General features: G+C 43.9%; 1 protein-coding gene across 2 annotated transcripts in view; it reads right to left on the bottom strand.

Moving 5' to 3' along the window:
• eif3g (eukaryotic translation initiation factor 3, subunit G) overlaps positions 1-14,412 on the bottom strand; it is a 32,997-nt gene that overhangs the window by 7,845 nt on the left and 10,740 nt on the right. For both annotated transcript variants that reach the window (XM_059992330.1, XM_059992331.1), the window contains 4 exons: positions 7,441-7,529; positions 6,070-6,129; positions 5,399-5,503; positions 2,134-2,320 (listed from right to left, as the gene is read on the bottom strand). In XM_059992330.1, coding sequence (XP_059848313.1) covers positions 2,134-2,320; positions 5,399-5,503; positions 6,070-6,129; positions 7,441-7,529 — 441 coding nt within the window. The remainder of the gene's footprint in view (positions 1-2,133; positions 2,321-5,398; positions 5,504-6,069; positions 6,130-7,440; positions 7,530-14,412) is intronic.

The following is a 14,412-nucleotide window of genomic DNA, read 5'->3' as shown; positions in this document are numbered from 1 at the left end:
TGGGAGTGCTTGTTCATGAATCACAGAAAATTGGCTTGCAGGTACAACAGGTTATTAAGAAGGCAAATAGAATGTTGGCTTTCATTGCTCGAGGGATTGAATTCAAGAGCAGGGAGGTCATGCTGCAACTATACAGGGTATTGGTGAGGCTGCACCTGGAAGTGTGCAGTTCTGGTCTCCATACTCGAGGAAGGATACACTGGCTTTGGAGGCAGTGCAGAGGAAGTTCACCGGGATGAAGGGGTTAACCTATGAGTCGCCTGGGACAATACTCTCTAGAATTCAGAAGAATGAGAGGGGATCTTATAGAGACATAAAATTTTGAAAGGGATACGTAAGATAGAAGCAGGAAAGTTGTTTCCATTGGTAGGTGAGACTAGAACTAGGGGGCATTCAGGGGAGAAGATTTAGGATGGACATGAGGAGAAACTGTTTTTCCCAGAGAGTAGTGAATCTCTGCCCAGGGAAGCAGTTGAGGCTTCTTCACTAAATATAATTCAGATACAGTTAGATAGATTTTTACATACTAGGGGAATTAAGGGCTATGTGGAAAAGGCAGGTAGATGGAGCTGAGTTTACGGACAGATCAGCCATGATCTTATTGAATGGTGGGGCAGGCTCGATGGACCGGATGGCCTACTCCTGCTCCTAATTCCTGCTGTCACAAATAGGTCAGCAGATTTCCTTCCTTACAGGACATTAATGATCTAGATCAATCTTTGTTAATGATAGCATAGACTTTTTTTTTTAAACGGTGAGAAAATCTGAGACACAAAGGAACTTGGGAATCCACCCTGAAGGTTAGTTTGCAGGCTGAGTCAGTGGTGAGGAAGGCAAATGCCATGTTAGCATTCATTTTGAGAGGACTAAATATAAAAGCAAAGATGTAACATTGAGGCTTTAGAAAACACTGGTGAAACCTCACTTGGAGAATTGTGATCAGATTTGGGCTCCTTATCTAAGGATGGGCTGATATTAGAGAGGGTTCAAAGGAAGTTCACAAAAATAAATCTGTGATTAAAAGGCTTGTCATATGAAGAGTATTTGATGGCTCTGGGCTTGCATTCACAAGAATTCAGAAGAATGAGGGGTGACCTAATTGAAACTTATCAATTGCTCTAAGGCCTTGATAGAGTGGATGAGGAGACAATGCTTCCCATGACCACAGGACACAGCCTCAGAATTTTTTTAGCCTAATCTGTGGGATTTGTTGCCACAGGCCGCTGTGGAGGACAAGTCTTTGTTTATATTAAAGGAAGAGGTTGATAGATTCTTGATTAGTCAAGGCATGAAGGGATTGAGTTTAGGAGTCGAGAGGTACTGTTGCAGCTATATAGGACCCTGGTCAGACTCCACTTGGAGAACTGTACTCAGTTCTGGTCACCTCACTACAGGAAGGATGTGGAAACCATAGAAAGGGTGCAGAAGAGATTAACAAGGATGTTGTCTGGACTGGGGAACATGCCTTTTGAGTTAAGCCTGAGTGAACTCAGCCTTTTCTCCTTGGAGCGATGATGAGGGGTGACCTGATAGAGGTGTACAAGATGATGAGAGGTACTGATTGTGTGGATAGTCAGAGGCCTTTTCCCAGGGCTGAAATGGCTAGCATGAGAGGGTACAGTTTTAAGTTGCTTAGAAGTAGCTACAGAAGAGATGTCAGGGGTAAGTTTTTTTTTTAAAAACGCAGACAGTGGTGAGTGCTTGGAATGGGCTGCCAGTGACGGTGGAGGCAGATACGATAGGGTCTTTTAAGAGACTCCTGCATAGGTACGTGGAGCTCAGAAAAATAGCGCGCTAGGGGTAAGGACGTGTTCAGCACAGCTTTGTGGGCCGAAGGGCCTGCATTGTGCTGTAGGTTTTCTATGTTTCTATGATATGGGGAGAAGGCAGGAGATTGGGGCTGAGGGGGAAAATGAATCAGCCACGATGAAATGGCAGACTCAATAGGCAAAATGGCCTCATTCTGCTCCTATATCTTATGGACAGCGATTCAGTCAATATATTAATGCTGCCTTTTAATTGTTCCTTTACTAAGTGGATTTAAGTTCCTTGGTTGCCAAGGTGGGGATAGTCAGGTCTCTAGATATTTAGTACAGCTCCCTGCAGGTGATGTGCACACAAGAGCCACAGTACCTGAACCCTTCTCCTTCTCGGCTGTTGTAAGGCCCAGCTGCTCAGCTAGCTCCTTCTGCATGGGTCCCAGCGTGTCTTTATACGGACAGCGTGTGGTCCAGTGGTCGCCTTTACAGATTCGGCACGACACGATCTTCTGGCCTTTCAATTTGGCCATTGGGTCATCCTCCTCTGCGTTATTTAGATCCTAGAGAGAGGTTTCAAAGGGTCAGTTGATTAGAATCACCCCCAGCACTGAGAGAATCAAACCCTCAGTTAGACAGAGCCTGAGAAATACTGAACCATTCCACAAATTTGAAATTATAAACTTCACCTGTAACTTCCTTCCTGGAACAAGAGACCATAGAGTATCATCTTACCTGAGTCTGTCCTATGACCGTGAGTAGACATCTTTCATCTTCACCTCAAATCACCCATTGCTATACCGCCACACTGGACATCCTCTCGCAATGACTATGGTTCTGGAGGATGTGAAGCTTAATGTAATCCCTACACTATCACCGATGTTCACCAGCTCCCAGTTACGTAACACCCTAGGAAAGGTTTCACTGCTAAAGTAATGATGGTCTTTCTGCAGAAGCAGTGTTTAGGTTATAGTTGGAGATTACGGGTGCCATCCAATGAGGGGAGTGTGTCTTTGTGTTGTGTGCCTGACATCGGTGTGAGCTGGGTCCTTTTTCTTCGGTGGGAGATGAAGAAAGAAGACACTGGGGAGAACCAGTTGTAGGATTTGACCCAGTGGGAGACCAGTTTGATTGAGATGGATTGCGAGCGACATTCCGAAGGTGGTAGGTGCTTTCACACAGACCGAGGGCCCAGCACCTGAGTGACAGAGGAGCTCAAGCTGAGCTCCAGCTTGTGCACATTTAACCATTTGATTATAATGGGCCCTGTGTTTTTTTCCTTCTCTTCTTTACTAACCCTTTAGTTAAGTAAGAGTCATAAATATAATTCCTTTAATCATATGCAATGTGCTGCCTGCTATTTCCTGGCAGTGAATTGTAACAGGGTAGCAAATTACACAGCATCCACACAAACGGGGGGGATTCAGGTGGGAGAACCATCTCAGTCTCACAGGTTTGGCAGGACTAGTGTGTGTATTCCCTAGACTTAAACAGCCAAGGAACCCAGGTGGTTTCACCTAAAGCCTTGTCTTTAAAAGTACATTTATTTCCAAACTTCTCTGACCTTGTTCCTTCTCTACAATCAGTCTATGGCCTCTGAAGACCACTCTACTCTTCAAATTACATTTTTATAATTCTGCTGCTGCTGAGCCCCTCTAAACTCCTTCTCAACCCTTTCTCTGCTCCGACACATTCCTTAAAACTTAGACACATGATGCTGAAACCTGGAGCAACTTGTATCTGGTCTGTTTGTGCGATTTGTTTTTTTTTTGGTGCATGGAGATTGGGAAGGGTTTGACATTTTCCTGTAAACGGGTTCCATCGTTTTCTGCTTCATGACGTCTGTGGGTAAGAATCTCAGGGTTGTATACTGTATTCACTTTGATAATAAATGTAATTTCAATCTTTGAAAATGTAGGGTTAGAACCCCAAACATCAACAATTCCTCCCCCCCCCCCCCCACCCCTTACCCCACAGATACAGCTCAACCACTGAGTTCACTTGGGGATTATTTATTACTCCGCAAATCCTACCTCCCTGACCAAACTCTGGCCACCCAGCCCAATACCTTCTTGCCGCAGTTTCTGCATTCACTGATGCTACTCCTGTGAATCAGCTTGGGGTATTAAACTCCTGAATGCACATTGTTATTGGAAAGGGAATTGGTTTATTATTGTCACATGTACCACGGCACAGTGAAGTTCGCCTTGCATACTGTTCGTACAGATCAAATCATTACACACAGTGCACTGAGGCAGTACAAGGTAAAGCACTAACAGAATGAAGTGCCACAGCTACAGAGCAACTGCAGTGCAGGCAGAAGATGCAAGACCATAACGAGGTAGGTAATAAGATCAGTAGACAACTGGGCACATTTCAATAGTTTTATAACAGCAGGATAGAACTGTCCTTGAGCTTTTTGAAATGTGCATTCAAGCTTTTGTATTTTCTGCCCAAAGGAAGAGGAGAGAAGAGAGAATGTCTGGGTGAGTAGGGTCTTTAACTCTGCTGGCTACTTCATATAGCTGAAGTTGGTCTTTTGAACCAACACTGAAGGGAGCAGCACAGAGATGATACATTGTCGGCAGGCATTTACAGCCCATTGCAGCGGTCAGGCCACCATAAGGTGTCAGACACAGGAAATGCCACCCACAGAAGAGACGTTTTGTTGCAATGTCGCCTCTCAGCAGGAGGCTGCATCCACGTCCAGGCAAGGATGAGCTTCATAAGACATTGGTCAAACCACATTTGGAGAGCAGCTTTGAGCCACGTCAAAGAAAAGGCGTGCTGGCATTGGACAGGGTTCCAGGGGAGGTTTATGAGAATGATCCCAGGGATGAGAGTTTATCTGTGAGGAGTGTTTGATGCTCTCAGTCTGTACTCACTGAAGTTTAGAAGAATAAGGAGGGGGATCGCATTGAAACTTACCGAATATTGAAAGGCCTCGATAGATTGGAGATGGAAAGGATGTTTCCTTTAGTGGGTAAGTCTCCAACTTGAGGACACCACCTCATAACAGGAGGAAGTCCATTCAAGATAGAGATCAGCCAGAGGATGGTGAATCTGCGCAATTCATTGCCACAGACGGCTGTGGAGGTCATGTCTTAGGGTACATTTAAAGTGGATGTTAACAGGTTCTTGATCAATAAGGGATTCAAAGGCTACAGGGAGAAGGCATACAATGGGAAAATAAACCAGCCATGATCGAATGGTACAGTAGATTTGATGGTCCAAATAGCCTGACACTCCTACGTATTATGGTCTTATGGCATTGAAGAGGGTGAAATGATCTCAGCAACGAGACAAAAGTGATGTGGGAACACTGGACATTCTGCTTTAGTAAAAAAGATGGTGGGGGGTGGAGATTGAATAGATACAAGATTGTTTACCAACTTGATAAGAAACTCTAAAGGGTTACAAAGTTGGATTTTAGGTTTTGGTCAAAAGAACCATGGGGAATATGAAGGAAATGTTTCAACGCTGTGAGCTGTGATTTAGGACACTACCTGAGAACACCTCACATAAGAAAAGGTTTTATAGAGGCTAATACACAAAGACTAGCTAAGTAGCCTTAAGCTCTGGCAAGTAATCACTGGTCTTTAACTTGCCAAGTACTAGTCACACGATACTTCATGCCTCACCTCTTTGTTGGTGATGAAGGTCATGTACACATCATCACTGACCGTCGTTGTGGCAACATTGGGACCGGGTGGGTCATACTCCGAGGTTCCAAATTTCTTCCAGTTCTGCAAATAGATAAAAGCCAGTCTGAGTTTGAGAGTGACTGGACACACCCTTCTCCTGAAAGGGAGAGTCATGGCTCACTCAATCACACTCTCAAGAGTCAGCACGTTCACAGTCCAAGTCCCACTCCCAAAGCTTCAGCACAAAAACTCTCGGACAGCTGCAGGGCTGGAGAAAATCAGAAATACAAAGCACAGAAGGATTTAAGAGAATGATGCCAATGTTAAGAGAGTGCTGATTGACCAGAAGCCAGTGTGCATCGCCAAGCAGAGGGTGGTAAGGAAATGGATCCTGGTGCTCATTAGTGCACAGCAGAATTTCTGGGAAGCTGAGAGGGAAGTGCGGGAAGACAACAGGAATAACTAGTCCAGGAGTTGCAGAAGAATGGGTGTGAATGCATATAAAGGCAAAGTGTGTATAGAAATATAGACACAAAGTAACTGTAACTGTTCTCATCAAGTGAACAAGAGAACCCTTTAACAACAGCTCACTGCAAAGAACACAGATTTTAAAACTCCTTGTTTGATGCAATTATTCTGCAAGGGCATTGGCTCAAAAAGATACTCACTTTTCTCCTGGCCACAGCTTTGGAAGCCTTCCTGGTTTCAATTCTGAATGTGCGAATAATCTGCGGAAAGATCAAAATTTGTCTTTTTCAATTAACCATTTTATTTCACTTGAGTAAGCATGTTCAACCCTGACTTCTGTTGCTGTCTGTGAGGAGTTCGTACGTCCTCCGTGACCACGTAAGTTTTCCCCCACATCCCAAAGACTGAGGGTTGGTAGGTTAGTTGTCTGCTGTAAACGGTCTCGAGTGTGTAGGTGATTGGCAGTATGGGGGGGGGGGGTGGAATTTAATGACAACATGGAGAGGATAGAAACTGAGATTAATGCAGGATTGGTCTAAGTGAGTGGTTGATGGTTAGCACATACTCAGTGGGCTGAAGGGCCTGCATATGCATAAAATAGTCCAAGTGGGGCTGAACAAGCAGGGGAGAGGAAGAAATAGATCCATGGAAGAGGGGTGGGAGGAAGTAACATGGACCAGTTTAGACAAACAATCTATACAGCAAGATCTGCGGAAGAATGGGTGCTCTCTATCCAGACTCACTGCTTTCTGCCATCAGCAAGCAGGGAAATGGGCAGCCAGCCAGCCTATTACTGGAACTGTTGAGTAAACCAAGGGGTATGATCACAGGAGTAAACTCTGGAGACTGACAGGACAGCATTACATCAACAGCTGAATAGCGATCAACTCTCCTAAGTGTGGTGGAAGCGAAAGCCCAGCAGAATGAGGGGTCTATCACTGAGGCACTGCCTGAGCTGCTGTTACATAGGATGTTGTACAGTTATACATAATCATACACAGCAGCCAAAGGGATGTCCTACCCATGTAACCAAATCCAAGTCAATAGAGGGAGACAATTTCTGTTTCTCCACTGACAGGAAAGAACAGTTTAAGAGAATTAATTCTCAAAGTGTGATCTTTGCCCACATTTCCCATCATCATTCACACCAAGAAATGTGATAAACCTCTGCTCAAGTGACAGGCCATTTTAGTGCACAGTGAACCAGAGTGCTGAATGGCGGCAGGATTCCTTCTCCTCTGGGCACTGGTGGAGCAGCTTCAATACAAAACCCAAGGTTTCATGGCTTGACAACACCAACTAAAAGGCAAAGTTGATCTCAAGTTATGTGTCCAGCCAGTACAATGGTAGAAAATTATGAACTGTTTCAAAGTGTAAGCAGAAGATTTAAACAACTGCCTTCCTTCTGTTAGACACACTGCAAAACACGAGTGTGGCAGATGATTTGCACGTACTTACAGGAGTTTATCTCAACCTGCAGCCTCCTTAGAATGATCACAATGCCAACCAGTTAATGAACGGATAAAGGGAGATTTTCCGGTACTAGATTTCCAAGGTAGGAGGAACCTCACCTTAAATTTCTTCCCATCCTCATCAATTTTGTACTCGATGACAGTTTTAATATTCCCTTTGATCAATTCTTTGGGTGAAGGCAGAGGACCTAAAGATTGAGAAAAGATCAAAATTAACAAAAACATATTGTTGCACTACTGTGAAGAGATTGAGGTAAAGCTGGCAGTGTCAAAAGAAAGAGGCCTTCTTTGTCTCACTTCCATACTCAACAACTCAGCACATTTACACACAACTCACAAGCCTTTCAACACAAAACATATCCACACCCTTCTCCAGTGCAACATAAAACTAAATCCCGTTCTGCACTCACCCCTCAGCTCTGCACTGAGACCAAACTCATTTCACTGCCTCTCTCATATCCAGATACCAATGCCCAATTAATCCCCAGGCTCCACTCTCTCTCCAGCACTATTAATCCTTAACTAACCCTCTCTCCTGCCCCACACTCATTCCACAGCTATGTATCCATCCCAATCTAATCCCACTGCTCCTTTTTCTCCCAACAGTACTGTGCCAATCCTAAACTAATCCCACTCTTTCCCCATAGCTTTGTAAAATGACTGAACCAACACCACTGCCCCACTCTCTCCAAAGATATGTACAATATCTAATTAAACAGTGAGCCTGAGTACGTGCTTTTCATTTTACACCTGAACTGGAGCAGTACTAACATTCTTGTAGGGAAGTTTGCTAGTGCTTCTTGAGGGGGGGGGTTAAACTAAATTTGCAGGGGGCGGGGATCCAGAATGTGAGAGAGGATAGCAAGAGGAAAAATAAAGGACTGGTGGGGACTACACAGTTCCGGAATATTAAGTGTGTAGTAGGGAAAGGTGAGGCGGAACAAGTGATAAGGAGGACACATGTACAGAGGGATGGTCTGACGGAACATGAAGTTAAATGTGTTGAAAGAATAAGTAAACTTAGGAAGGACAACAAAATTCTAGGGGCATATAGCCCGATGGGAGTTCGGGGAGCTGGGTTAAGCACAATAGGCAGCGATTCAAACAGAGAGAGGAGAAATGGGCTAAAGATTCTATATCTGAATGCACAAAGTGTCAGAAATAAGGCAGATGAGCTTGAAGCTCAGGTGCAAACGGGTAACTATGATGTTGTTGGGATAACAGAGACATGGCTGTAGGGAGATCAGACCTGGGAAATGAATGTACAAGGGTGTACGTGCCATCGTAGGGACAGAAATGTGGGCAGAGGGGGTGGGGTTGCCCTGTTGGTGAGGAATGAGATTCAGTTCTTTGCAAGTGGGGACATAGAGTCAGGAGGAGTAGAGTCTGTGTGGATAGAACTGAGGAACAGTAAGGGCAAAAGGACCCAATTGGGTGTTGTCTACATGCCACCAAACAGTAGCATGGATATTGGGTGCAAGTTGAATAGGGAGTTAACATTGGCATGTGGCAAAGGTTAATGTAATGTCACAGTAGTTATGGGGGATTTCAACATGCAGGTGAACTGGGAGAATCAGGTTGGTGCTGGACCACAGGATAGGGAGTTTGTAGAGTGCCTACGGGATGCATTCTTGGAACAGCTTGTACGAGAGCCGACCAGGGACAAGACTATTCTGGATTTAGTGTTATATAATGAACAGGATTTGATAAGCGATCTTGCAGTAAAGGAGCCATTAGGAGGTAGTGATCATAATATGATAAGTTTTTATCGGCAATTTGAGAAGGATAAGGGCAGCTCGGAGGTGTCAGTGTTGCAGTTGAACAGGGGAAACTATGAAGCCATGAGGGAGGAGCTGGCCAAAGTTGACTGGACGGATAGCCTAGCAGAAAAGACAGTGGAACAGCAATGGCAGGTATTCTTGGGAATAATGCACAAGGTGCAAAATCAGTTCATCCCCCAGAGAAGGAAGGATTCAAAGGGGGGAAAGGGGCCACAGTGGTTGACAAAAGAAGTCAGAGATTGTATAGCATTAAAAAAAAGGAAGTATGACAGAGCTAAGGTGAGTGGGAGGACAGAAGATTGGGAAGTTTTTAAGGAACAACAGAACTTAACTAAAAAAGCAATATGGGGAGAAAAAAATGAGGTACGAACACAAGCTAGCCAGGAATATAAAGGAAGATAGCAAAAGCTCTTTTAGGTATGTGAAGAGAAAGAAGATAGTTAAGAACAATCTTGGGCGCTTGAAGAATGAATTGGGTGAAATTGTTATGGGAAACAGAGAAATGGCAGAAGAATTTAATGAGTACTTTAGATCTGTTTTCACTAAGGAAGACACAAGCAATCTCCCAGATGTATGGATGGGCCAAGGACAAAGGGTAACAGAGGAAATGAAACAGATTGACATTAGGAAGGAAACAGTGATGAGTAGACTGATGGGACTGAAGGCTGACAAATCCCCAGGTCCAGATGGTCTGCATCCTAGGGTACTAAAGGAGGTGGCCCTGTAAATTGTGGATGCATCGGTAATCATTTTCCAATGTTCCTTAGATTCAGGATCAGTTCCTGAGGATTGGAGAATGGCTAATGTTACCCCACTTTTTAAGAAAGGAGGGAGGGAGAAAACAGACAACTATCGACCTGTCAGCCTGACATCGGTGGTGGGGAAGATTAGCTAGAGTCCATTATTAAGGATGAAATAGTGGCATATCTAGATAGCAGTGATAGGATTGGGCCGAGCCACCATGGATTTACCAAGGGTAAATCATACTTGACTAATCTTTTGGAGTTTTTCGAGGATGTAACCAGGAAGTTAGACGGGGTAGATCCAGTGGATGTAGTGTATCTCAATTTTCAGAAGGCATTTGATAAGGTCTCACATAGGAGATTGGTGGGTAAAATCAAAGCTCAGGGCATCGGGGGGAAGACATTGACATGGATAGAAAACTGGTTGGCAGACAGAAAGCAAAGGGTAGCGGTGAATGGGTGTTTCTTGGAATGGCAGGTGGTGACAAGTGGGGTGCCACAGGGCTCGGTATTGGGACCACAGCTGTTTACAATTTACGTCAATGATTTAGATGAAGGCATTGAGAATAACATCAGCAAATTTGCTGATGATACTAAGCTGGGTGGCAGTGTGACATGAGATGAGGATGTTAGGAGAATTCAGGGTGACTTGGATAGGCTGGGTGCGTGGGCAGATACTTGGCAGATAACGTTTAATGTGAATAAGTGTGAGGTTATCCACTTTGGGAGTAAGAACAGGAAGGCAGATTATTATCTGAACGGTGTAGAGTTAGGTAAGGGAGAAATACAAAGAGATCTACGAGTCCTTGTTCATCAGTCACTAAAGGTGAATGAGCAAGTGCAGCAGGCAGTGTAGAAGGCTAATGGAATGTTGGCCTTTATTACAAAGGGAATTGAGTATAAGAGCAAGGAAATCCTCTTGCATTTGTACAGAGTCGTGGTGAGACCACACCTGGAGTATTGTGTACAGTTTTGGTCTCCAGGGTTAAGGAAGGACATCCTGGCTGTAGAGGAAGTGCAACGTAAATTCACGAGGTTAATTCCTGGGATGTCTGGACTGTCTTACGCAGAGAGGTTAGAGAGACTGGGCTTGTACACGCTGGAATTAAGGAGATTGAGAGGGGATCTGATTGAAACATATAAGATTATTAAGGGATTGGACAAGATAGAGGCAGGAAATATGTTCCAGATGCTGGGAGAGTCCAGTACCAGAGGGCATGGTTTGAGAATAAGGGGTAGGTCATTTAGGACAGAGTTAAGGAAAAACTTCTCCCAGAGAGTTGTGGGGGTCTGGAATGTACTGCCTAGTGGAGGCCAATTTTCTGGATGCTTTCAAGAAGGAGCTAGATAGGTATCTTATGGATAGGGGAATCAAGGGATATGGGGACAAGGCAGGAACCGGGTATTGACAGTAGATGATCAGCCATGATCTCAAAATGGCAGTGCAGGCTCGAAGGGCCGAATGGTCTACTTCTGCACCTATTGTCTAAACCCAGTTTTGTACGGATACTCAAGTAATCACACCCTGTTAATTCTTAAGAGCCCTGTGTACCTCACAGCTCTGTTCCCTCCCATGTCCCTGTACTAATCCATCACCCAACCTAGTGCCCACTTTATTAAATCACTGTTCAGTGTAAATCCTGCTCTTCCCACCCTCACCCTGTTTTAATTTCAGACTGGTAACACAGCCCATGCTTTTCTCTACCCTATACATCCCTGTGCTGCTTCACCGAAGGCTTGACAGAACCTGCTACAAAGACAAACACTTGCTAACAAAAGCAACGTCTGCTGGTAGTTTTCAGTCTCAGGATCTGTCCTTTCCCCAATACAAATCCAGTACTGTTATCCACCCAGAGGTAATTGAGAAACCAGAGTTCAACTTCTAACAAGACAGTAGTGGAATTTAAATTTAGTTGGTAATGTTCTATGTTCTAATATAATTGAGAATTAGGAAAACTTCTCTTTATAAAGACAGCCACAACAGCAACACTACTGACCTAAATGCATCTGGTTCTCTAACATCCTTCAGGGAAGTAAATCGACTGTCCTTACCTAGTCTGAACTATACGTAACTCCCAAATATCCCTGACCTGGCACAGCAAGGCATTCAGTTGTCTTCTGTGTTCAAACAGAGGAACACAAAACCAAATCGGTCAATCACAATGCCACATCTGAGACGTGGAAAAGTCTTTTCCCCAGCCCAATCAACTTGCAAAGTCGTCCTCGCATACCCTGGTATCTAAACCTGGAGAGTTGTCTCCCAGATGAATCAAACATCCAGATATGGATTTGTTCAGAGAATCATATCTTACTGAAAACATGCCAGCTCCTCCATCACAATCCCCAGGTTAGTCCTCAGAGACTGCACTCCCCATGAAGTACCATGGCAAGAATTCGAACACAAATTAGAAACCTGATCATGGTGCTCACCGTCCTCCCTCAGTTGACAAACAGCTCTCCTCCATTTTGAACAACATGCAGAAACAGCACTGAGAACATGGGCATCAAAAGTACTCATGGTGGGGAATTTTACTGTCCATCACCAAGAGTGACTTCTTTTTGACCCAAGTTGGTCAAGAGCCAAAGGGCATAGTTACTAGACTGGCAGTGAGTTATGCCAACTGGACCTCACCCTCATTAATCTAGCTGTACCAGGTACAGCAGTGGGAGAGATGATCATTATAGAGTCCATGAGGACACAAAGTCCCAACTTCATACTGAGGAAACCCATCGTTATCATTGTGTTAATTTGATGGCAGCTCTGAATTGGGCACCTATGAGGGACATTTCTGAACATGGTCATATTATTGGTCAAGCCATCATTTCAATGGTACTTGACATATAAACATCTCACAGGAGGCTACTCCAAGGACACCTCAGAAACACACAGTTTAGTGTGGGAGGCAAGGCTGAGGTATTTATAACCACGTTCAGGCAGAAGTGTCAAACAGGTAGTCCATCTCAGCTTTCTACCTCAATCAACTTGCAGCCAATACAATTCATTCCGAGTCACAGCAAAAGACAGCTGAGAGTAAAATGGTATACAGGGTAAGAGTGGGTTCCCTCAGGGACACTAAGATAATTTGTATTGGAGTCAGTCAATATGGATGAGTTCCTAAATATATTATACATCAGCAAGGGTTAAGACGTGGAATATGATGCATTCATGGAGTAATGCAATAATCACTAGGAAGGAGGAGGTGTTAGAGATCATGAGACACAAGGTTTGAGAAGCTGTGACCCCAACAGATTTTTGTATTTTCTTCAGCCACAGGTGAGGTGCCAAAAAACTGAAGGATAGCTAATGTTGTCACAAAAACACTGCAGACACTGGAAATCTAGAACAATATACAAAATGCTAAAGGAAGTTAGCAGGTCAGGCAAAGCCTATTTAGGGAGACGGACGGTCCAACGAGACCCTTTGCTGCTGCATGTTCCTTTATTTAAGAAGGGCAGCAGCAGAGTTAAGGCAGGTAACTCACTGGACAAGATACTAAGGTGTAGTATTTATGTAAGGAAAGAGCTGATCAGAGATTGTCAGCATGGTTTTGTGCAGGGGAAATCTTGTTTTACCAATTTGGTTCATTTTGTTGAGGAGGAAGATCAGAAGACTAAAGAAGGCAAAGTAGTAGAAGCTGTCCATACAGACTTTATTAAGGCATTTAACAAGATCCCAACTGGATGGCTGATCCAGAAGGTGCTGGCACATAGAAATTTCTTCCCAATAAATGCAAGCATACAGATTTATTTTAAAGAGAGAGGAAGGAGTTTTAAATGAGATTTAGAACATAGAATATAAACTGTACAGCATAGGAACAATGTTGTAACAAACCAGCTAAAAAGTAATCTCTCCTACTACAATGTCCATACCCCTCCATCTCCTTTACATCCATGTGTCTATCTAAATGTCTCTTATAAGCCTCTAACGTATTTGCCTCTCCCACCGTACCAAGCAGCACATTCCAGGCAACCACCACTCACATCTCTTTTGTACCCACCCTCTCTCACCTTCAATGCATGCCCTCTGGTATTAGACATTTCGACCCTGGGAAACAGATACTCCCTGTCCACTCTATTTATGCCTCTTGAAGGAAAGATTTTTTATTTAAACAGAGTGAGTGATAGGTTGAATTCACTGCCAGAGGTAGTAGTGGAATCAAATATAATCTCTATATTAAAGATACATCTAAACAGGTACTAATAGTCAAGGAATAAAACAATCTAATCTGGAATTAAACAGGCAATAAAGTTGACATGGAGATGGTGGGTTGAAGGAATGTTTCTGTCCCATACAACTTTAGGTGCTGGATGTAGCAAAGACCATGAAACCAGATAACATTCTGGCTTCAGTACAGAGTTCTAGACCTGCAGAACCGGCTGCATCTCCAATTCAAGCTGTTTACACATGCTTGGGTATGTGTTAAATTCACACAAAGTAAAGCAGAGCACATCTAATCAGACCACACACTATTCTCAATAAGCAGGGAGCGATGGAATTGTCAGTGGATAAAGTCACAACAGGCTGCTAAGTGTGGGGTCTATAAGGG

This window comes from Hypanus sabinus, chromosome 16, assembly GCF_030144855.1.
Source record: "Hypanus sabinus isolate sHypSab1 chromosome 16, sHypSab1.hap1, whole genome shotgun sequence".
In the NCBI taxonomy this organism is placed as follows: Eukaryota; Metazoa; Chordata; class Chondrichthyes; order Myliobatiformes; family Dasyatidae; genus Hypanus; species Hypanus sabinus.
The sequence above is the reverse complement of the archived record's forward strand: the minus strand, read 5'-3'. Positions and strand labels throughout refer to the sequence as shown.